This window comes from Diceros bicornis, chromosome 13, assembly GCF_020826845.1.
Source record: "Diceros bicornis minor isolate mBicDic1 chromosome 13, mDicBic1.mat.cur, whole genome shotgun sequence".
Lineage (NCBI taxonomy): Eukaryota > Metazoa > Chordata > Mammalia > Perissodactyla > Rhinocerotidae > Diceros > Diceros bicornis.
The window spans coordinates 5305885-5332062 of record NC_080752.1 but is presented as its reverse complement, the minus strand read 5'-3'; the positions used below and the strand labels follow the sequence as shown (position 1 = coordinate 5332062).

The window sequence follows — 26178 nt, the reverse complement described above, 5'->3', positions numbered from 1 at the left end:
GGCCCTGGGCTAACAACCATGCCCAGGCCGCTGTAGTGGAGTGCGCGCACTTAACGGCTGTGCCACCAGGCCGGCCCCCGATTCTCTTTTTCTTTAAGGACACAATCCATTATATTCTTCATATTAATTGCTCCCTGTGGAGAAGAAGCGAACAGAAACACATCCCACGTACCCCAATTTCTTCCTCCACTCTAACTGGGAGCCATAGAAACATACAGACAATAAGAAGAGAGGAGCAGATGATCAGCACTCACTGCTCTGGTGTACTCTGTACAAACACGACTCACTTAAAAATGAGAAATCAGAAAGAACAGAACTTGAACCATACCTGTACTCTCTGTTCAGCACCCACCGTTTTTCCAGGGGAGAGGTTTCCAGCTTGCTGATTCTTTTGAGATTCACTAATCTCTCCTTGAAGTCTCTCAACCTTAAATACAAAAGTATTTTAAATACAAAAGTTATTGGGGGGCGCGTTGCTTTGTTTTTAAAATATACACATAATACATGAATACATTCTTCATGTAAAAAATTCAAACACCACACAGGAATATAGAGTAAAAAGTGATATATTCCTTCCCATAACCTTACCCCACAATCCTTTTCTCCTTTTCAGAAATAACACTGTTTGGGATGTATCCGTCCTGAACTTTATCTCGCATAAACATATATATATGTGGGCCGGCTCGTGGCTTAGCGGTTAAGTGCACGCGCTCTGCTGCTGGCAGCCCGGGTTCGGATCCCGGGTGCGCACCAACGCACCGCTTCTCCGGCCATGCTGAGGCCGCATCCCACGTACAGCAACTAGAAGGATGTGCAACTATGACATACAGCTATCTACTGGGGCTTTGGGGAAGAAAAAAAAAGGAGGATTGGCAATAGAAGTTAGCTCAGACCCGGTCTTCCCTCAGCAAAAAGAGGAGGATTATCACGGATGTTAGCTCAGGGCTGATCTTCCTCACACACACACAAAAAAACATATATATACATATACATACACTTATATATACATATATATTGAACATATAAATACATATCAGTATTAGATACATAAATTTACAAAGACTAAAACAACTTGAACAGTCCTTATTTGTTTATTCATTCTTATGATTGCATTTTTTAAATTAGGATAAAATACACATAACAAAATTTACCATGTTAACCATTTTTAAGTGTACAGTTCAGTAGCATTAAGCACATTCACACTATTGTGCAACCATCAAAACCAAGATTTTGACTACCTTAGGTACCTCATTTAAGTGGAATCATATACTATTTGTCTTTTCGTGACTTGCTTATTCAATTAGCATAATGTCTTCAAGCTTCATCCATGTTGCAGCATATGTCAGAATTTCTTTTCTTTTCAAGGCCGAATAATATTCCATTGTATATATATACATTTTGTTTATCCATTCATTCATCAATGGATACTTGGGTTGCTTCAACCTTTTGGCTATTGTGAATAACACTGCTATGAACCTAAACATACAAATATCCCTTAGCGTCCCTGCTTTTAATTCTTTTGCGTATATACCCAGAAGCAGAATTGCTGGATCATAAGGTAATTCTATGCTTACTTTTTTAAGGAAGTGCCATACTGTTTTCCACAGTGGCTGTACCATTTTACATTCTCACCATCAATGCACAAGGGTTTCAATTTCTCCACACCCTCATCAACATTTGTTATTTTCTATTTTTTGATAATAGCTATCCCAATGGGTATTTATTCATTCTTGCAACAAAATTTCTTGAGCACTTAGCATACATGCCAGCATTGTGTTAGACACTAGAGATATGATTGTGAAATGAATATAAAGTAAAATTGAAGAGACATATAATATACCTAGAACTTGGAAGTACATATTAAAAATCAATATATTGCTAAGAATAAATGGTTCAAAAATGTAACACTGCTAAGAGTTTAGTATTAATAATCTCAAACTTATCCAATATAATAGAGTAATAATTTCTATTTGGTAAATGTGTTAAGTATAAACTATTATTTAAATCTGTATTAAAAAGAAAAGATCCTAGGGCTGGCCCCGTGGCTTAGTGGTTAAGTGCACGCACTCCGCTGCTGGCGGCCCGGGTTCGGATGCCGGGCATGTACCGACGCACGGCTTCTCCGGCCATGCTGAGGCCGCATCCCACATACAGCAACTAGGATGTGCAGCTATGACATACAAGTATCTACTGGGGCTTTGGGGGGAAAAATAAATAAATTAATTAATTAAATTTTAAAAAGAAAAGATACTAAATTGACACAATAGCAATAACATTACTACTTAGCAAAGGTAGTTAAAATGCATAAGATGTAAATACTGATAAAATGCATCCAGGTCAAAGTACGGCATCCACCTGGGAGGCTATCGCCACCAGTATCAGTCCTCACTAATGACCAATGGGTGATGTATTTCCATGTTGCTCTACTGCTGATTGTTATTCTACACACATTTAAATAAATTCTAAGAACAAACTAAACTAAACAACTTACCACTTCTCCAAGCACTTTTTTTTCTGAGTCAAGTGATCGAACCCGATTTCTTAAAGCCAGAATTTCCTCATCCAGTCTCTGATTATGGTCGTTTGCTTTCTGTAAGTCAATCAAATCTAAAACAGAGAGAGGAACACAGTTTACTCAACTGAATCGAAGTTTTAATTTGAAGGCACTAACTCTAAAAACTCAGGAAATGCTATTTTCTGCCCTTCTTGTTTGTCCTACCTTGTCTCTGTATATGTAATTCTCTGCAAAGGAGAGCTGCTGGACTCTGAAGTCCAGCCCTAGAATATTCTACCAACCTAACGAAACAGAATGGAATGTTTCTTATTTCTCATGCCAGACTAATGAGTTGGACTTTTTGAGTGCAGTGTTTCCAGCAATAGAAGTTCTTCCAGGACCTGGAATTTTAAAACAGTTGACTCTACCTTCTAAAAGTTAAATGACTGAGAAAATTATTTTCCTGGCTTCCTTGTGGTCCTATCTATCTTACATACCTCATATACTCCTAGATATTCTCTCCCACTCATTAACAGCAGGGCCCCCATGGATGACTGAAGTAGTGACTAGGAGCAGTGAATGGACAGATTTTCCAAGTGAAATCAAGTTAATTCATCAAAACCATCTTTCTGCCTGTAGCACCACTGCCCATAGAATGTCAATCCACTCTCAGTTCAGCACCTCACGTTAAGACCTGCTCTTTCTAGCACTCATCAAAGTTTCCATAGTGCAAACCTGCTGCCTGTAACTTTCCTGAATTTGTAGCTGTTTCTTTTTAGCCATTTTTCACTTATGTTTCTCTTATTTTTCTTTTGCTGCTTTACAGTCTCCTTTGTTTTCCTTCTTCACTGCATGTTGTTTTAACTTGTGTTAATTTTTTCTTTTTTCTCCCTTACTACCCTCTTCTTTTTCCCTTCTTAGTATATAAATTTTTTAAATTTGAAAAATGCTGAAAACACACCAAAGAGAAAAAAAAATCATTCACAATCCATGTATACACACACACACACACACACATATATACACATATATACACATGGAGGGCAAGATTTGTTCTACCTTTTGCCTATGCAATTTTTTAAAAATTTAAACAATGCTGTACAATACTGACTGCAACTCTACCACTTGTGAATATATCATAGATATCCTTACAGCACAACACTTATAGTCATTTTCCATTTCTCATTTGGAACTATTTTTCAGTTGAGGTACGAATTATGTACAATATAATAATTTATATACAATAATAATACAATAATTTATATACAATATAATGTACATATCTTAAGTGTTCAACAAACTTTGACTATTTTATATACCTGTGAACTTCCCCCCAAAAAGATATAGAACACGTCTAGCACCCCATCAAGTTCCCTCACGTCCTTTTCAGTAAGTTCTCCACTCCCACCCACCCTACAACCACTTTCTAACTTTTATCACCATAGTGATATCACTAGTCATAGACTAGTTTTGCTTATTCTTGGTTTTCACATAAATGGAATCTTACAATGTACATGTTTTTTGTGTCAGGCTTCTTTTGCTCAATATATATTTTTGGGATTCATCTGCATTGTATCAATAATTTGTTCCTCTCTACTCTTTAATCCATCTTACTAATATACGACTATTTTTTTTATCCATTCTCTCATTCTATTCTGCACAGTATGTCACTGTCCAAATGTGCCATAATTTGTGCCACTTTTCCCCTAAAGATGAAGGTTTAGGTTTGCTGCCAATGTTTACTCTTGTAAACAATTCTAAAATCATTATCCTTGTTCATCAATCTTTAGGTACTTATGAACTTATTTCCAAAAAATAAATTCCCAGAAATGGCATAGCTGGATCAGACATGTGCGTTTAAAAAATTTAATAGATACTGCCAAATTAGCCTTCAAAAAGATTGTACAGGGGCCAGCCCTGTGGCCTAGTGGTTAAATTCGGCACGCTCTGCTCCAGCAGCCCAGGTTTGGTTCCTGGCGCGGACCTACACAACTCATCTGCAGCCGTGCTGTGATGGCAACCCATGTACAAAATAGAGGAATACTGGCACAGATGATAGCTCAGGGCAAATCTTCCTCAGGAAAAAAAAAATAAAAAAGATTGTACAAAGTTACGTTCTCACAGTGATACCGCCCATTTTCCCATACTGGATGTTGCCAGTATTTTTAATTTTCACAAATCTTAAAAATACAGTTGAATAATGGCTTATTTTAAATAGGTCGCTAAAATCAGGATTGTTTTGCTTGTCACAAATGGAATATAGGCTTTTTGTTAAAAAAAAAAATCAAGGTATACACTTATGTTCAAAGTGGATATTCTCATCCAAGCCTTATCCACAATCCTGACCCAAAATAATATAATACTTGGTAAATATTCTTCAAAAAATTTCATATGCATATTCTAACATACAGACAAGTGTTGTATTAAAAGTGTTTAACAACTGGCGAAGTACGGGCCCTCACCTATTAGAACATAGCTCTAGAGCCGAGTTCTAGAGAACATCCTGCTGCGCCAAGTCTTATCCCTTCAGTGGCTGCAAAGACCAGGGGCTGGAAGGAGCTAGGACAGTCGGGGTAGGAAGGAGACACTTGGAAGACTCAGGGCACCAGCTATTTACAACTTACACAGAATTATTCCAGTGTCTTCACAACTTCACTGCCATATGGGTGTGTACTACCTCACAGCAATCTCATGGGGACACACACACACACACACACACATATACCCCCCCATGGAAATAAAAACCAAAATGACTTCACAGCACATGTATTACTCAACAGCCTCCTTTTTTCACTTGATAACATATCACCCACATCTATTCCTGTCAGTGCCTGTAAATTAATGTCATTCTTATCAATAGATGCAAGGCATCCACTGTGCAGTAGCTTATTTAGCCAATTAATTGTAGATAAACAGAATTTAATTTTACCACCCAACACGTTACTCCTTACTCCCTGTACTTTTACAAGTTCTTCTATGGTCATTAGGATAATGTAATGTCTTTGGTTTTGTTATCAAAGTAATGTTGACCACCTAAAAGTTGGGAAGTATTCACTCTTCAATTTTCTGGAAGAGTTTATGTAAAATCAGTATTATTTCTTTCTTAAAACTTCATTAGAATTCACCAGTAGAGCCATCTGAGCCTGGAATTTTCTTTGTGGGAAGATTTTTAACTACAAATTCAATGTCTTTGGTAGATTTAGGGCTATCTATTTTTCTTGAGTGAGGTTTGCTGGTTTGTATCTTTCGAGGAACGCATCCATCTCATCCAGGACATCAAATTTATCGTCATAAAGCTGCTCAAAATATTCCCTTATTATATTTTTGATCTATAGAAAGGTTCTCTCTGTCATTTCTTATATTAGTAATTTGCATCTTCTCTCATTTTTTCACAAACAATCTATTTAGAAGTTCACCAATGTTTTTGATCCTTCCAAAGAACCAACTCTTGGTTCCACTAATTTATTGTGGTTCTGTTTTTAATTTTATTGACTTCAACTCTTATTTTTAATATCTCCTTTTTTTTTTTTTTGCTTGCTTTGGATTTAATTTGCTGTCGGTTTTCAAGGTAGAAGCTTAGATTATTTTGAGTTCTTTCTTGACTTCTGGCATAAGATTTAAATGGTATAAATTTCCCTCTAAGCACTGACTTAGTTGCATCCCACAAATACTGATATGTTGTGTTTTCATTTTCATTCAAGTTAAATTCATAGAAAATATTTTGTAATATCCCTTGTAATTTTTTCTCTGAAAGCATGGCAATTTAGAAGTATCATTCAAAATAATTGGGGATTTTCTAAACATACTTCTGTTATTGCTTTCTAGTTTAACTCTATTATGATCAGAGAACATAATTTGTATGATTTCAGTTCTTCTGCAGAAATCTGTTTTATGGCCCAGATGGTCTCTCTTGGTGAACTTTCCATGAGTACTTGAAAAGAATGTAATACTTCTGGTGGAGTTTTCTGTAATAATCAATTAGGTCATGTTGGTTGGTAGTGTTATTAGATCTTCTATATCCTTACTGATTTTGTTTACTTGCTCTATCAATTGCCAAGAAAGCTGTGTTCATTTTATAATTGTATTCATATAATTTTGAAAAGAGGGTTAAAAATCCTGATCATCAATCATAATGTGTGGGGGTCTAGGTGTCCTCCAATGTAACTCAATTCTGATACTATCTACCTGGAGATAGCATCAGATTCCAGAGGCTATGGGCTCAGTCCAACAAGACTACCCTCCACTTCAGATGCCAAGCACAAGAGGTTCCCATGACCCCCTCCTTGTTCGATTAACTTGTTAGAGCAGTTCACAGAACTCAGAGAAACATTTTACTTACTAAATTACAGGTTTATTATAAAAGGATATAACTCAGGAACAGCTAGATGGAAGAGATGCATAAGGGTAAGGTATGGGGAAAGGGGTGCAGAGCTTCCACATCCTCTCCCTGAGTGCACCACTCTCCCCAAATCTCCCTGTGTTCACCAACCCGGAGGCTCTCTGAACCCTCTCCTTTCGGGTTTTTATGGAGGCTTCATTACGTACGCATGACTGATTAAATCATTGGCCATTGATGACTAAACTTAATTTCCAGCCCCTCTCCCTTCCCAGGAGGTGGAGGTGGGAGTGGGAGAGTGGGGGTTGGGAGAGCGGGGGTTGAAGAGGTTGGGGGTGGGACTGAAAGTTCCAACCCTCTAATTACATGGTTGGCTCCCCTGGCAACCAGCTGCCATCCTTTGGTTACCGAGGGGCTCTCCAAAAGTCCTCATTAACATAACAAAAGACAACTTTAGCTCTCACATCACTTAGGAAATTGCAAGAGTTTTAGGACCTTGGTGCCAGGAACTGGACTAAGACCAAATACATATTTCTTGTTATAAATCACAACATCACAGGGTAAATCTAATTTTAAAATTATTTAAAACCAGTAAACACATTTTAAATTATTTTTGTAGTTGCTACCATTACAACACTCAAATTTCACTGTATTATTTATAAACTGGTAGCATTTTTACATAGTCAAGCTAGAATCAGATTAACTAATTCACCACTGATTCCAAGCCTATTGGTTTCCCAGTGAACAAACGTGTGAGGTGTGGTTAAGTGCATTATAAGGTGTCTTGATCTCGGTGGTCCCAGTAAAATATGTATTATTTGTGTTGACCACAGGTTTTGGAGTCAGACACATACAGGTTTTATAGCTATTGGATAATTCACTTAACCTTGCCATGACTCAGTTTCTTTATCTATGAAATAGGAATAATAATACTTATTATTTGGGAGTGTTGTGAGAATTAGAGATAATGCACATAAAGTGCCTGGCAGAGTACCTACTACTCAGTAAGCAACAAGTGGTAGTAATAGTAGTAGAAATAGTATTAATAGCAGTAGTAGTAGTATAGTATCATAATTATTAAATAATGTTATTATTTTCAAATATTATTGAATCTATTATTATTTAATGTATTATTATTAAACATTATATCTGCTAAAATGACTCACCATTTTCTTTCAGCTTTATCAAATTTTCTTTCAATTTCTCAATTTCTAGTTGAGCCTTCTCAAGTGCAGAATCTAAAAGAAAAAAGAAACAAAATATTTGTGTAAGGAACAGATGATTAATAATCAAATTTCAAATGACTCTCTTTCTAATGGCTGTCCTTTTGAATGTCTGCATAAATGTCACCTCCTCCAGGAAGCTTTTCCAGACTGCCCTCTTAGTGTTCCTACTGCACCCTAGACTTATCCTTATCCCTGATCATCTGATCTCGTAATCTTTCTTGTAATCCTTCCCTGTCTCCCTAACCAGACTCTATGCTGAAGAGTTTGGACCAATGTAAACAACAGGAACAGCTGGAAGTTTCTAAGGATGGTACTACCAGTTTAGTAAAAAGAAATTACACTCAGAAATACTTAAAAGTAATACCTGCAATTAATAATATTTAAAATTTTGCGAGTAGTTGCTAGAAATAGCAAAATAGTAAAATTTCAGGAAATAGCTTTCGGTACTATTCAAGAATTGTATCAGGCAAAATGGTATAGGGAAAGAACACGGGGTTCTGGAGTCGATTGGATTTGGGTTCTCCAATCCAGGTTTTATCACTTTGCCTCCTGTGGTCTACTCATCACGGGGCTGGCAGGCCTCCTATAATGTCAGGATGAGGAATCTCCCTGAAGTAAGAGACTAACATGAATCTTATATGAGATTGTTCCTAATCACACAGAAAAGGTGCATGGGGCAAAGTCCGGAGGAAATCAGGCTCGAGCTTCCAAGAGTCTTCTCCCAGCAGAGTCACACCTTTCTCCAGCAACAATCTGACAATACACATGAAAAGTTGTCTAGCAGGGAAGTTCATTAGAGACTCAGAGCCAACAGTTCCTATTGCGGGCTGGTCACATATACACCACTTTCTGTCTAGGACGTACCAAAATTCCAGACTCTCAGAAGGAAAGCAGGTTTCTAGCATAAACCACATTGTTTGTACAAATAGTTTAGGCACACTGAACCACTATTATAAGTTAGGAATGGTAGGAACCCTCTCAAAATCCAAGTTCACAGATGCTGGCCAAGGGCTAACCCTATAGGCAGGACTTTCTAAGGATAGCAGTGTCGGGTTGTCTATGTTAACTATTCTCTGCACAGAATGGCTACACCACATTTTGTTTATCCATTCACCAGTTGATGGACACTTGGGTCGTTTCTACCTTTTGGCTACTGTAAATAATAGTGCTCTGAACATTCACATACAAGTCTTCGTGTGGACAGGCATTTTCATTTCTCCTGGGTAGATAGTTCGAAGTGGAATCGCTGGATCACATGATAATTTTACATTTAACATCTTAAGAAACTGCCAAGTTGTTTTCCAAAGTGTCTGCATCATTTTACATTCCCATCAGCAACGTATGAGGGTTCCAATTTCTGCACATCCTTGCCAACACTTGTCATTGTCTTTTTCATTATAGCCATTCTACTGAGTGTGAAGTGGTATCTCAGTGTAGTTTTAATTTGCACTTCCCTACTGACTCATGATGTAGAGCATCTTTTCATGTGCCTATTGGCTATGCATATATCTTCTTCAAGGAAATGTCTACTCAAATATTTTGTTCATTTTTAAATGGGGCTGTCTTTTTATAATATTATAAAAGAATTCTTATAATAATATAAAAGAAAATGTAAGAATTCTTTACATATTCTGGACATAAGTCCGGTATCAAACATATGATTTGCAAATATTTTCTCCCAGTCTGTGGGTTGTCTTTTCACTTTCTTTTTTTTTTTTTTTTTTGAGGAAGATCAGCCCTGAGCTAACATCCACGCCAATCTTCCTCTTGTTTTTTTTTTGGGGGGGAGGAAGATCAGCCCTGAGCTAACATCTGCCAATCCTCCTCTTTTTGCCGAGTTAGACTGGCCCTAGGCCAACATCCATGCCCATCTTCCTCCACTTTATATCGGACGCTGCCACAGCATGGTTTGACAAGCGGTGCGTCGGTGCACGCCCAGGATCCCAACCTGCGGACCCAGGCCACCGCAGCGGAGTGCGCACACTTAACCGCCTGCGCCACTGGGCCGGCCCCCAATCCTCCTCTTTTTGCTGAGGAAGACTGGCCCTGGGCTAACATCTGTGCCCATCTTCCTCCACTTTTTCATATGGAACGCCACCACAGCATCACCTGACAAGTGGTGCATCGGTACACACCCGGGATCCGAACCCACTTAACTGCTACACCACAGGGCCAGCCCCTCTTTTCACTTTCTTGATGGTGTCTTTTGAAGTAGAGGAGTTTTAAATTTTGACTAAGTCCAACTTATTAATTTTTCTCTTATCACTTTTGCTTTTGGTGTTGTATCTAACATATCATTGTCTAACTCAAGATCATCAAGATTTACTCCTATATTTTCTTCTAAGAGCTTTATAGTTTTAACTCTTACATTTAGCTCTGGCATCCATTTTGAGTTAATTTTGTGTAAGTGTGAGGTATGGGCTTGTATTATTTTGAAGCAAATCCCAGACCTCATATCATTCATCCCCAATTTTTTTTTTTTAATTTATTTATTTTCCCCAAAGCCCCAGTAGATAGTTGTATGTCATAGCCGCATATCCTTCTAGTTGCTGTATGTGGGACATGGCCTCAGCATGGCAGGAGAAGCGGTGCGTCAGTGCGTGCCCGGGATCCGAACCCGGGCCGCCAGCAGCAGAGCACGCGCACTTAACCGCTAACCAACGGGGCTGGCCCCATCCATAAATATTTCACTATATATCTCTAAAAGAAAAGGATCCTTTTAAACATCAATTCAATACCACTATGTGTGAATAAGGAAATTTAACAATAATTCCTTAATACAAATATCCAATAAGTATTCAAACTTCCAATCGTTTCATAAATATTAAAAATTTGTTCGAATCAGAATCTAGTAAAGGCCATACATTATATTTGGTAAATAATTCCCTTAAATCTTTTACAATTCATCTTTTTCTTGCAATTTACTTATTGAAGAATACTCTAAATATTAGACATGAATTCTTTTTTATTTTTGAAAAATATTATTATTATTGTCCACAATTTTTCATTCTCATCCAAATTTTTGGATGTGATAGACAGAGAGCTAGAGAATAAACTAAAATAAAGCCCTTCATTTAAGAGAGTCAGTTTGTTGAAAACAGTAGGATAATACTTGAGAAACACTACCATATAACACATATACCTGGAAATAAATTCTGGCTATAAATTAATGATTCAAGAAGTCACACACAGGGTACACATGGATACTACATATGATATTTTAAAAGGACTTGCTAATTCAGCTTCCCGACAGTCCCCTAGTGTACTCACTGTGGAGACGGCCTTTCTGTTAATAGTTAGGATGTACCAGACCAACCAACTGCTGACGGAACAGGCTGCTATGTGACTGCGTTCTGTTGTATCCAAATGTGACTAAGAGTAATGGGTGTCCTGCTTTTCCTTTCTCCTTCTGTATTGCAAGTAGCAAAGACTGCTGCTCATCATGCTCACTTGGCCACATTTCTTTTTTTTTTTCTAATTGGGTTTATTGAGATATGATTTGCATACAGCAAAATTCATCCTTTTAAGTATATAGTTTGATGAATTTTAACAAATGTATACAATTACGTACTGACTAACTCAATTGGGATGTAGAACAATTCCATCATTCCAAAAAGTTCATTTGTGTTCACTGTTTAAAATGCATTAATATGGGGGCCGGCACCGTGGCATAGCGGTTAAGTGTGAGCGCTCTGCAGCTGGCGGCCCGCGTTCGGATCCAGAGCGAGCACCGATGCACCACTTGTCAGGCCATGCTATGGCAGCATCCCATATAAAGTGGAGGAAGATGGGCACAGATGTTAGCCCAGGGCCAGTCTTCCTCAGCAAAAAGAGGAGGAGGATTGGCACAGATATTAGCTCAGGGCTGATCTTCCTCACAAAAAAAAAAAGAAAAAAAAATGCATTAATAACAAAATCTCATCTCTCTTTGTTTTTAATCTCACAATCAATTTGGCAAAATCATTATTGTTTTAAACGTAACATTTTTTAGATATGTCCCTAAAGTAACCTATATACTGCATTTGAAAAAGAATCAGTCTGGGCTGGCCCCGTGGCTTAGCGGTTAAGTGCACGTGCTCCGCTACTGGCGGCCCGGGTTCGGATCCTGGGCGCGCACTGTCGCACCACTTCTCTGGCCATGCTGAGGCCGCATCCCACATGCAGCAACTAGAGGGATGTGCAGCTATGACATACAGCTATCTACTGCGGCTTTGGAGGAAAAATAAATAAATAAAAAATTTAAAAAAAAAAAGAAAAAAGAATCAGTCTAATTTCTTTATTCATTACACAGAATGTAAATATAGAAAGGGGATAACAAAAATTTTAAGCTTTATACTAAAATAATTTATAGATAAAGCAAAGATTGAAATATAAATAATGAAACCATAAAAGCAGCAAAAAAAAAAAAAACAAAAAAAACCCAAGGTGAAAATTTTCAATAGCCTTGCAGTGATGTAGAAAAGGCTTTACAGGGCCGGCCTCGTGGCTTAGCGGTTAAGTGCGCGCACTCCGCTGCTGGCAGCCCGGGTTCAGATCCCGGGCACGCACCGACGCACCGCTTCTCCGGCCATGCTGAGGCCGCGTCCCACATACAGCAACTAGAAGGATGTGCAACTACGACATACAACTATCTACTGGGGCTTTGGGGGGAAAATAAATAAATAAATAAATAAAATCTTTAAAAAAAAAAAAGGCTTTACACATGAAAACCCAGAAGTCATAAAGAACTATGTTAAACCCAACTTGATAAATATTAGCAATTCTATATGGCAAAAAAAACCCAACATAACGTTTATAACCAACAAAAGGTTCATATCCAGAATATATAAAGAACTCCTACAAATTAATAAAACATAAAGATACAATCCAATAGAAAAATATACACGAGACTTAAGCAGGAACTTCACAAAATAGTATATCCAAATGAGCAACAACAACAACAAATATATGAAAAGGTTTTCAACTTCATTAGCCATCAGGGAAATGCAAATAAAAGCCACAATTAAATACTATTACGTACTCACCAGAAAAGGTAAAGTTAATAAGACAGACAATACCAAGTGTTGACAAAGAATATGGAGCAAGCAAAATCTCCTATACAACTGAGGAGAGGTTAAACTAATACCACTATTTGGAAGACTGTATGGCAGTAATCCACCAAAGTAGAACATACCCACAACCCTTTGATCCATAATTCTACTCTGAGGTCTATCACAACAGAAATGTGTCGAGAAGGACCAGGAAATTCATAGCAGCCCTGTTCAGAATAGACCACCACAGGAAACAACATAAATGTCTATCAACAGCGGCACAGATAAATAAAATAAGCTGTAGTATGTTTATTCAGTGGAATACTATGCAAACAGCAAAAGTGACCAAACTACTGCTGTATGCAACAACGTGAATGAATCTCACAAACGTTAAGACTGAACAAGAGAAACACTGAACTAAACATGCACATTGCCAGACAAAGTCAGAAAGAGTGCTACAAGTCAGGAGAGTGGTTACTCTTGGGAGGAGAGAGTGTAGACACAGGGAGAAGGAATGAAGGGGGCTCCCGGGGTGCTGGGAGGTGTACACATAGGAGGTGTACACTTTTTGGTAGGTACGTTATGCTTATGCTTCAATAAAAATTTCTGGACACTGTAGAAAATGAAGCTGTTTATCAGATTTTGATGTGTTTATCTTAAAAGATTTTTTTCTCAATGTCCTCATGTTCCACCCTGAGGAAAGATCATTACACTTAAAAAATGGTTGGAAACATTGATCCGTAACCACAGCTTACCCAGTTTACTCTGTTCTTTCTCCTTCCCTTCTAGCGCGTCAGTGAGCCTTTGGATCTCTTCACGGGCCATTTCTAACCTCTGTGCTACCTGTTCCACATCTCTCTCTAGGCAGTTCTGTGATACCTTATCTTTTTCCAGGTCTTCATTATGGGACTGAAATAAAACTATTATTAGTAGTACAACAAAATGTAAATATACTCTTATGACATTGTGCTATTTTCTATACAAGTTTGAAAGCCAATAAAGAAAAGCAGCAAAAGAATATTTCACTTATGTGCATTGCTTTTATTAGGTTGAACCATATAAAATTGGTGATATTTGATTGTTTGGGACCTATGAACATGCAATTTCATATGGTTCAACTTAATATATGAGATATTACACAAATGATTATAAAAAAATAGAAATTTAATCATAAAAATTAGTATTATCTGGCAAAAAAGAGAGAAAATACTCCTCACTTATATGGTATGTTAAAAACAGTTTATAAAATGCTTTCACATAAATTATTTCATTTAATTTCAAGGCATGCACACACTTAACAAGGCTCAAATCACGTTTAGATCCTTTTCTACAATTATTTTCAAGGCATTTTAAAAGCTAACTAAGAAATTCAGACTCAGTTATATTTTGCTTTTGATCCCCAAAATATGTATGAATTTTATATAAATATAATCATTATACAAAATTTTCCAAAGAAAACAACCAAAATACCATCTGCATAACAAAATCACTTTTAGCATATTGGTATATTTCCCTGCAGTATTTTTATTCACATACATTTTTACATAGTCATAATCCCAATCTACATGCAAGTTTCTGTCTGGCTTTTTCATTTAACATTATATGAGGAACGTTTTTCTACATAGCGGTACAGATTCTATAATGATTTTTTGTGTGTGTGAGGAAGATCAGCCCTGAGCTAACATTCATCCCAATTCTCCTCTTTTTGCTGAGGAAGACTGGCCCCGGGCTAGTATCCGTGCCCATCTTCCTCCACTTTACCTGGGATGCCACTACAGCATGGCCTGACAAGCCGTGTGTTGGTGTGCACCCGGGATCCGAACCCGGGCCGCCAGCAGCGGAGCCCACGCAGTTAACCACCACGCCATGGGGCCGGCCCCAACGATGATAATTTTTAAAGGCCAAATAAGATTTCATAGTGGGTACAACATAATTTATATGATCATTTAAGTATTTTGGTAGTTTCTAATTTTTGCTATTGAAAATAATACTATGATATACAGTTTCATCTATATGTATTTATCTTGGGTCACTTCCCATGGTTAAATTCCCAATACATACTTTATTCACTGGATTTAGCTCTTAATAACATTTCCCCAGATCAAAAGATTAAATCCCATGAAGAGAATTGATTATATTTAAAATAATGTGGTATACATTCTAAAGGACTCCCCAGAAAGGAGCTCCAAACATACTAAGGAAGAAGTATGTGCTGGGTCGGCCCGTAGCTTAGCGGTTAAGTGCGTGCGCTCTGCTACTGGCGGCCCGGGTTCGGATCCCCGGCACGCACCGCACCGCTGCACCGCTTCTCCGCCGCGTCCCACATACAGCAACTACAAGGATGTGCAGCTATGACATACAACTATCTACTGGGGCTTTGGAGGAAAAATAAATAAATAAAAAATTATAAAAAAAAAAAAAAGTATGTGCTGACCCAAGGTGGTTTCTCAAAGGACAGAACACACACTGACTGTTTACATTTTGATACAGTCAATAAAAATCAGCTATTGTGTTAAATAGATGACTGATTTTTTTTCTTCTTCCCCAATATTTGTGATGCGTTTATAATATTTTATGCACAATTTGATAACTTTTATAGCATAAATCTATACAATTTAATTAATTAATTTATTTAGTATGTGTGTGTGTGTGAGGAAGATCAGTCCTGAGCTAACATCCTTGCCAATCCTCGTCTTTTTGCTGAGGAAGACCAGCCCTGGGCTAACATCCGTGCCCATCTTCCTCCATTTTATGTGGGACGCCCCTACAGCATGGCCTGACAAGTGGTGCGTTGGTGCACACTCAGGATCTGAACCCGGGCCACCAGCAGCGGAGCCCGCGCAGTTAACCGCTACGCCAACGCCACAGGGCCGGCCCTATATATTTTAATATATTCAAACAAAATACTTCCAAGGTAAAAGCTAACTTGTAATTAGCTACTATTATTAAGTAAAGAATTATAATTGTTTTTACCTCACTCAGATTTTTTTTAGACTGATGCACAGGTTCTTGATGTTTCTGATGTTCTCTTTGCAGTGGCTGGTGGATTTGTTCAAATTTCCCCTAAATAAATATCAAGAGATAAATGAAACTTACATCAATTGGTCTTCATGAATAAAAATGTCATTTAAATTAAAAAAAATAACCAGCTAGAAAAAGAGGGAGCATAGTCCAATCCCCTTTATGAACCTAGACCATGCATTCCCAATGAGACAATATGGCCCCCAAGGGCATGAAAATTGGTTCCTGCAGGGGGAAATGACTCTTTTTATGTACAAAGTGCAGCTTTGCCTACAATACATAAATAGAAATACATTATATCGGTAGCATTAAAATTTCATGGGGGAGCGATTAATAAATATCTGAAAAATCTCGTTATGGAGGCAATAACGAAAAAACGGTTGGCTAACACTAGCTAGACAAACCTTGATGTTAAAACTGACAAAGATAATACAATAAAGAAAAATCACAGTGCAATCTCACAAACATAGACGCAAAAATCTTAAAGTTTTATGAAACCTAACCTAGTAGTACTTAGAAAGGATAACATATGAACAAGTTGGATTTATCCTAGGAATGCAAGATAGATTTAACACTAAAAAATTAGGGCCGGACCCGTGGCTTAGCGGTTAAGTGTGCGCGCTCCGCTACTGGCGGCCCGGGTTCAGATCCCAGGCGCGCACCGACTAACCGCTTCTCCGGCCATGCCGAGGCCGTGTCCCACATACAGCAACTAGAAGGATGTGCAACTATGACACAACTATCTACTGGAGCTTTGGGGGAAAAAAAGGAGGAGGATTGGCAATAGATGTTAGCTCAGAGCCAGTCTTCCTCAGCAAAAAAAAAAGGAGGATTAGCACGGATGTTAGCTCAGGGCTGATCTTCCTCACAAAAAGAAAAAAAAAACTGTACTTTTAAAGTTTTATCATTTTTCCACAAATATGTTATTATATTCCATAATAAAATTTTTAAAAATCTTTGATTATTCTTGGCGTTAAATGTCATCCCTTCATCCTCTGCCATCCAACAATAAAGTGGTTAAATAAATTTTGATACATCCATTCAAAAGAATATATAAGTTGTCAAAAAGACTACGGCAAGTCTATATGTACTATATAGAAAGTGAAAACAGTATGCATAATGGAATATAATTTGTATTTTAAATGACAGAAATTTTCGGGAAGGATAAATAAAAAATTATTGGCAGTGGTAGCCTAGGAGTATGGACCTGAGGATTTGGGGTGAGAAAATAACTCATTTTTCATTCAAGTTTATACTGCTTGAATCTTTTTTTACTATGTGCCTATATTAAGTTAGAAAACCAACAAAACAAAAACAAATATTAAGTAAAATGTAATTAGTATATAGATCAGGACTTTCAAAATTCTTTGGGCTTCCAAGTCATCATATGCGACCCCACTTTGGTTGGAATGGCCCTCTCAACTAAATGCACAGGTTAAGTCAACATTAGTCTATACAAAATATAACTAGGGAGGCAATGAAATTTTTACACATTACATTGCATAGTAACAAGATCATCTTTGGAAAATCTTTTTTAAAAGCTTTTTAAAGGTATAATTGACATACAATAACCTGCACATATTTACGGTGTACAATTTTTAAAAATTTTTTTTTTTTAATTTTTATTTATTTATTTTTCCCCCAAAGCCCCAGTAGACAGTTGTATGCCACAGCTGCACATCCTTCTAGTTGCTGTATGTGGGACGCAGCCTCAGCATGACCGGAGAAGCGGTGCGTTGGTGCGCGCCCAGGATCCGAACCCGGGCCGCCGGCAGCGGAGCGCACGCACTTAACCGCTAAGCCACAGGGCCGGCCCACGGTGTACAATTTTTTTGTTAAATAAATATCCATGAAACCAACACCACAGGGGCCAGCTCCGTGGCTTAGCGGTTAAGTGTGCACACTCCGCTACTGGCGGCCCGGGTTCAGATCCCGGGCTCGGATCCCGGGCTCGCACCGACACACCGCTTCTCTGGCCATGCTGAGGCCGCGTCCCACATACAGCAACTAGAAGGATGTGCAACTATGACATACAACTAGCTACTGGGGCTTTGGGGGGGAAAAAAAAAGGAGGAGGATTGGCAATAGATGTTAGCTCAGAGCCGGTCTTCCTCAGCAAAAAGAGGAGGATTAGCATGGATGTTAGCTCAGGGCTGATCTTCCTCACAAAAAAAAAAAAAAGAAACCAACACCACAATCAAGCTAATGAAAATATCCACCACCCCCAAAAGTTTCCTTTGCTTCCTTGTAATCCATTCCTCCCCCATCACTGTCCCCAGGCAACCAGTGATCTGTTGTTTCTATTACTATATATTAGTTTGCAGTTTCTACTACTTTACGTAAATGAAATCACAGACTACGTACTCTTTCTTGTCTGGCTTATTTCACTCAGATAATTATTTTGAGATTTATCCATTTTATTGTATGTTTATTCTTTTTTATTACTAAGTAATATTCCATTGTATGGATCTATACCTTCACCTGTTGATGAACATTTCAGTTGATTCTAGTTTGGGGCAATTACAATTAAAGTTGCTATTACATGTATAAATGTTGATGTGGGCACATGCTTCTATATCTCCTGGGTATATTCCTAGGAATGGAATGGCAGGGTTGTACGACATGTGTATCTTTAACTTTTTAAGAAAATGCCAATCTAGTTTCCAAAGTGGTTGGATCATGTTATATTCCTATCAGTAGAATACGAGAATTCCAGTTGCTTCTCATTCTCACCAACACCTGATATGGTTAAGTCTTTTTTAATTTTAGCCATTCTAGTACATATACTGTGGTATCTCATTGTGATTTTTAATTTGTGTTTTCCTAATGATAAGTGAAGTTAAGTATCTTTTCATGTATTTATTTGCCATTTGTTTATCTTCTTTGGTACAGTGTCTAAGTCTTTTATCCATTTTTTAATTGGGTTGTATATGTTATTTAGTTATAAAAGTTATTTATATATTTAGATACAAAGCTTTTGCTGGATATATATATTTTTTAAATATTGTCTCCCAGTCTGTGGCTTGCTCTTTCATTTTTGTAACAGTGTCTTTTTTGTGTGTGTGAGGAAGATTAGCCCTGAGCTAACATCTGATGCCAATCCTCCTCTTTTTGCTGAGGAAGAACGGCCCTGGGCTAACATCCGTGCCCATCTTCCTCTACTTTATATGGGACACCACCACAGCATGGCTTGACAAGCGGTGCATCGGTGCATGCCCGAGATCTGAACCAACGAACCCCAGGCCGCCGAAGCGGAGCACGCGCACTTAACCACTACACCACTGGGCCGGCCCCTGTAACAGTGTCTTTTGAAGATCAAATGTTCTGAATTTTTATGAAGTTCAATTTATTTTTTTCTTTTATACTTCATGCTTTCCCTGTCTTATGAAAATCTTGCCAAATCCAAGCTCACTAAGATTTTCTTCCGTGAATTTTATCTCCTAAATGATCTATGAACCATTTTTTCTTCGTGAATTTTATCTCCTACATGATCTATGAACCATTTTGAGTTAATTTTTGTATATGGTGTTAGATAAGTGTATTGTAAGGCCTAAAATTTCATGTGCTGCCTTAACATCCTTGAGCCTCACAGTGCACCAAAGGCCTAATCATGAATTCCTCTGCCCTTGCCAGATATGCCCCCATCCAGTGGGAAAGATTCCCCACCCAGCTAGTTCCCATATCAGCCAGACCAGCTATACTCCACTCAGTCCTCAGTCTAATGGGTTTCACTTCCCTGCCAGCATATGGAATTTCTCAAACAAGCCATTTATATCCACCCATGGGCACCTCACCCTATTGTTACTACAAGGTCTGCCTCCCACAGCCCCTATGAGTTCACTTCTATTCCTGAATACAACCCCCTGTGGCCCTGCACGGCAGGTGGTGTCCTCCTCCCCTGGGCTGTCAGTATATGTGGCTAATAAACTAACAATCTTATCTCTGTCCAATGTGGGGTGTCATGTGTTTGGCCATCTCTTAGTATTTAGGGTAAGGAATCTTTCCTTCATCAACAGAAAAGGGAACTTCAACAGAGCTGAGGGTTCTTTTTTTTTTGCGTATGTCTATCCAATTGTTCTAGCATAATTTGTTGAAAAGATTATCTTTTTGCCACTGAATTACCTTGATGCCTTTGTTGAAAATCAATTGACCATATAGGTGTGGGCCTATTTCTGGATTCTTTATTTTGTTCCATTGATCTGCATATCTATCTTTATGCCAATACTACACTTTCTTGATTAGTGCAGCTTTATGCTAAGTCTTAAAAGCAGGGAGTGTGTGTCTTCCAACTTTGTTTTTCTTTTTTAAAGTTGTTTTGGCTATTCTAGGTCCTTTGCATTTCCATATCAATTTTAGACTCAGCTTGTCAATTTCTACAAAAAAAGTGACTCTGCTAATTACTTAATGCTCAGGTAAATTACAACATTAGCTTAAAATATAACTGGGATGCTACAGAAATTTTATGAGTTACATTTTATAATAAAAAACCTTTAGAGTATCTGTTTTAATTCTTTCTATTAGTGGCAAAACTATGACCTAACAGTGACTGGGTAGATAGCCTTAGGGTCATCCAAGACTTCACCCCCACCACGTCCAGTTTGTTTTATAGATTCCATCTCCTTCATAACTCCTTAGTTCACCTTCTCTTCTCTATTTACACTCTGAGCCTTGTTTTTGGTTCTCACTCTTTAATTAATTACTATATAATCTCCTGAAATCCTTGCTTCCAGTCTGGCCCCTATCCAATCCATCCTTCCACTGTGGCCAGAGTGATCTTTCTAAAACACAAATCAGATCATGTTACTCTCCTCTTAAAATCATTTAGTGACTCTCCAGACCTTCTACATCAAAGTCAATCATTTGTACACTCAAAATACTTTTATGCCTCTAGTATGGTCCAGGAACATTGCTGGGTGCTGAGTCCAAACTTGTTAGCTTAGCATAGGAGTCTCACCATGACGTGGTTCCTGAAAGTATCTCCAGCCACATTTCTCAGCATTCACTCACACAAACCACTATGTATTATACACTGTTTCCTCTGCCAGGAATGCCTTTCCCAGCTTCTTCATCCTGCAAACACCTCCTCAGCTTTCAAACTACTACTCAACATCACCTCCTCTGTAAGTCTTTTCTACCCATCCTGACTTAGCCCCTCTCCTGAGTTTTCCTAGTCTTCTGTGCCTTCCTTTATCATAGAACTTTCCACACTGAACTATAACCACTGGTTTATTCCTTTTCTTCGTTAGCTTGTAAGTTCCTTGCAAGTCCAGATCATGTCTAATTTGACTTTGCTTCTACATCCACTAGCACAAAGCCTGGTACTCAATAAATAATAATAATAATGTAGGGCCGGCCCTGTGGCTTGGCGGTTAAGTGCGAGCGCTCCGCTGCTAGTGGCTCGGGGTTCAGATCTCGGGCGCGCACCGCTTCTCCGGCCCGGGTTCGGATCCCGGGCGCACACCGCTTCTCCGGCCATGCTGAGGCCGCGTCCCACATACAGCAACTAGAAGGATGTGCAGCTATGACACACAACTATCTACTGGGGCTTTGGGAGGAAAAAACAAATAAATAAAATCTTTATTAAAAAAATAATGCCAATTAATGTGTGAGGTACTATTCTAGAGCTTTCTATACATTAAGTTATTTCATTTTCTTTTTTATTTTATTTTTTTTATTTATTTTTTTCCCCCAAAGCCCCAGTAGATAGTTTTATGTCATAGCTGCACATCCTTCTAGTTGCTGCGTGTGGGACACGGCCTCAGCATGGCCAGAGAAGCAGTGCGTTGGTGCGCACCGGGGATCCCAACCCGGGCCGCCAGCAGCGGAGCGCGTGCACCTAACCGGCTAAGCCAAGGGGCGGCCCAAGTTATTTCATTTTCATGATCATCTTGTGGAGTAGCTAAGTTGATCCCAGATTTTACAGATGAGGAGACCAAGGCTCACAAAAGTTAACTACCTTGCTCAAGGACATGCTGCTGACAAGTGGCAGAGGAAGTCCACCCAAACCCAAAGCCTGTGTTCTTAAGCACTATTAAACTGGCCTCCTGATATTTTAATGAATGAATGATGAAATGAACAAATGCATTTAAAAACTGGCCTGTCTCATTCAATTATCTAGTTAATTTTGGAATACCTGGGGAAATTCTTTCTGTAGGTTACTGCTCATACATCTTTGTGACTCTGGCTTGGGGTCCCCAAGTTCCAGTTTCCTCAAGAGTGCACTTCTTTCCACCAGTAAGTATGCAATCTGTTCACTGGGGCTGCTTAGAGCTATATCAGACAAGCCTTCTCGATACAACATTTCTTCAATCTCCTTTATTTGCACTTCTATTAAGAAGAAATAATAGAAACAAAACTGTTAAAAGAAATGCAGGCAAATAACTATTCTATAAGATGTTAAATGAGTTCTTAATTAGATAACAAATTAATTAAAAAAAAGTAAGCTAGGGGTTGGCCTGGTGATGTAGTGGTTATGTTTGCGCGCTCTGCTTCAGCGGCCTGGGGATTACAGGTTTGGACACCAGGCATGGACCTATGCACGACTAATCAAGCCATGCTGTGGCGGTGTCCCATATATAAAGTAGAGGAAGATGGGCACGGATGTTAGCTCAGGGCCAATCTTCCTTACAAGAAAAAAAAAAGCTATACCACTCTTTTCCCCATCTCTCCAGGGTGTTTGCAAACTTTCAAAATTATAGCCAAAAAAGTAGGGGAAAAAGGGTTGCAAAAGCCGTAGATACTCTTACTACTTTCATAAGTTTAAAATTTGCTCTTGAATAACTTTAAAATTAATTGTTGTTTTATTAAGTGCTTCCCATGTAGCAGGTATTGTACTAAGCATTTGAGATACATTTATCTCATTTAATCCTTACAACTCCTCAATGAGGTAGGAACCACGATTATCCTTTTTATGAGATGAGGACTCAGGCACCAAGAAGCCAAATAACTTATCCAAGGTCATTCAACTAATGCTGCCAAAGTTCTTGGTGATTTCAATATTCAGGTAGATGATAATTCTAATGCCCTGGCTTCTGAGTCCTTTCACCAGCTAACTTCTGAAGATCTAGCCCTTTACCCCATCTCAGCCACCTACTCCACAGTAATTCCCTAGACCTTGTCATTAGCAATAACTGTAGCCTCTCCCCAGTCTCAATTTCAAGCATCCTATTCTCCAATCGTCCCTTGCTGTGTGGCTCAATTTCAACAAGCTTTCGACCATATTCGAAACTATGATCTACTGACTTGAAACACTTTTCACTGTTTCTCACCCCACTCCTGTTCTCATTTATTTTCTTACCCAGCTTGGATTCTATCATCCATCATTATAATTGCTCCCTCAAAAACATTCACTACTCCCTTGTCTCTCTTTTCTTCCATTATACTTGGTTGGCAAAACGCCACCCTGTTTAAATCCAACTCTTCACCTCTTCTCCACCTCATTCCAGAAGCTGAATGTGGCTGGAGAAAACTGCACAGCCAGTACTGACTGAAGTGAGCCCTTACTGCCGCCCAGCAATCCCTCTACATTTCCCTGGTCACCTCTCTCTCATTTTCTAGAGGTCTAGATCATTACTTCATTCCTCTCTCTCCTCAAATCTCCAACATCTCTTTTCCCCACCCTCACTCAGAGCTGAATATCCTGCTGCTTATTTCACTGAGATAAGAGAAGCACTCTGAAGACAACTTTCACAAGTTCCCCTTAACAAACATGCCAACTCCCCATACTCTTTCCTCTTGTGAGATTTAACAAACTATCCTTGCTCCTAAGGATAGCCCCTCCCCTCATGCACTGGATCCTGTTCCCTCTTATCTCAAAGACAACACTCTTGCAGTTGACTCCTCTATCACCTCAACAAGCTTTCTTCCTAACTAAGCATTATACTCATCTTAGAGACATGCTATAATATCTCCCATTAAATACAACAACGATGAAAACAACAACAAAATCTTCTTTCAACCTCATATCCCCCTCTAGCTTCTGCATCATCTCTTCATTTCCCTCTACAGCACAACTTCAAGAAAGGATCAACCACTGCCATGCACCCTCTTCCTCTCCTACGACTCTTTCCTGAATTCACTCCAATCAGGCTTTCATATCCACCACCCCACAGAAACAGCTTTCATCAAAGTCACTAATGACCTCCATGTGACCAAATCCAATGGTCAATTATGTGTCGTCATTCCACATAGCTTGTCAGTGGTATCCGACCTAGTTGTTTACATCCTTTTCTTTTTTTTTTTTTTGTGAGGAAGATCAGCCCTGTGCTAACAGCTGCCAATCCTCCTATTTTTTAGCTGAGGAAGACTGGCCCTGGGCTAACATCCATGCCCATCTTTCTCCACTTTATATGGGACACTGCCACAGCATGGCTTGCAGAGTGGTGCGTCGGTGTGCGCCCGGGATCCGAACTGGTGAACCCCGGGCTGCTGCAGCGGGGCGCGCACACTTAACCACTTGCGCCACCGGGCCACCCCCTAGTTGTTTACATCCCTTTCTTAAAACATTTCCCTCATTTCTCTTCTGGGACACCACACTCTGCTGTTTTTCCTCCTACCTCATATGCCACTCCTCACATTTCTTTGCTAATTTCTCACCTTTCCAACCTTTAGACACTAGAATGACTCAGCCCTGAATCTTCTTTTCACCCCTGTTATCTCCTACAGTCTCCTATGTATTAACTCTAATCTGATGACTCCCAAATTTACATCTTGACTGCTGCATTTCGGATACATACACAATTGCCTACCTGACATTTCCACTTGGATGTCTAATAGACACCTCAAAATTTACATGTCCAAAAGCAAACTCTTCACTGTCTCCCCCAAATGGGGCCTCCCACAGTTTTCCCCACCTGAGCAGTCAGGAACTCCACTATTCTGACTGCTCAGGCCAAGAAGCTTTGGGTCACCAGTGACTTCTCTGCTTTTCTCCCACCCAACCTTAAATCCATTATCAAATCACGTTAGCTCTACTTTCAAAAGATATCCTTTAATTATTTAAGCATTTCTGATGTGATTGACATATGTATTGCTAAAAAAAAACAAATTGTATTTTGAAAAATTGCTCATAAAAATAATAGAGCTTAGGGGCCAGCCCAGGAGCATCAGCCGGGGGGTGTAGTGGTTAAGTTCTCGAGCTCCGTTTCGGCAGCCCAGGGTTTGCAGGCTCAGATCCCGGGCATGGACCATCAAGCCATGGTGTGGCAGGCGTCCCACATATAAAAAAGTAGAGGAAGATGGGCGTGGATGTTAGCCCAGGGCAAATCTTCCTCAGCAAAAAAAGAGGTTTGGCAACAGACGTTAGCTCAGGGCTAATGTTCCTCAGCAAAAAAAAAAAAAAAAAAAAAAAGAGCTTACTGAAGATACAGATTGGTATAGATCACTCAAAACCTTTGTCATTGTGTAGAGTGCTAGAAAACATATTGCCAATCCTAATAATTCTACTGGTACATTTAAAGAGATATGTCAAATTCCTAAAAAATAAAAGAACACTATAGTAAATATAGGACTTTTTAAAAAAATAATCAAGTTTGCTATACAGGTGAGCTAAAGAAGGAGTCTACAGAGTTATGGAAACAAAGGCAAAATGCACAAAGATTAGGGATATCTTTGCAATAAGCACTTCCGAGGCAAAATATGTGGCTAAACTGAGCCCAGAAGAAGAATGTGGGATGAATGGGCTTCGTGTACAAACTCTAAGGCTTGCTGGTAGCCCAAATCATTAACGTGCTGCAAACACTGTATGTGAACTTCCACATTATAATGACATCATTCCCCTATTTACCAATCCTTTGTGAACTAATTTATGTTGGCAGCAAGACATACAGTATCTTCTGCAGTGTGGCAGATTAGAGCCCTGAACCACTCTCCTGCTGAGAGTAACTAAAAATGCTGGAAAAAATTAGGGAAAACTCTTAAAATGCAACCACTATATGAACAAAAATAGAATGCAAACTTTTAAACCAGTAGAAGAAAACTCAATATATCCAATGGAAAACAAGGAGAAAAAAAAAAAAAGAAACCAGAGCGTAGAAATATGTGAAACATGTCCTACGATTAACTCAATCTTCT

General features: G+C 38.8%; 1 protein-coding gene across 18 annotated transcripts in view; it reads right to left on the bottom strand.

Annotated features, from left to right (window-relative positions):
• CCDC30 (coiled-coil domain containing 30) overlaps positions 1–26178 on the bottom strand; it is a 141734-nt gene that overhangs the window by 103698 nt on the left and 11858 nt on the right. For 12 of the 18 annotated variants that reach the window (XM_058552098.1, XM_058552091.1, XM_058552092.1 and 9 more), the window contains 6 exons: positions 22241–22434; positions 16060–16149; positions 13842–13995; positions 7997–8068; positions 2492–2607; positions 329–427 (listed from right to left, as the gene is read on the bottom strand). In XM_058552098.1, coding sequence (XP_058408081.1) covers positions 329–427; positions 2492–2607; positions 7997–8068; positions 13842–13995; positions 16060–16149; positions 22241–22434 — 725 coding nt within the window. Of the gene's footprint in view, positions 1–328; positions 428–2491; positions 2608–7996; positions 8069–13841; positions 13996–16059; positions 16150–22240; positions 22435–26178 lie in introns of those variants that run through there. The other 6 variants (XM_058552100.1, XM_058552105.1, XM_058552107.1 and 3 more) reach the window with 5 other exon arrangements.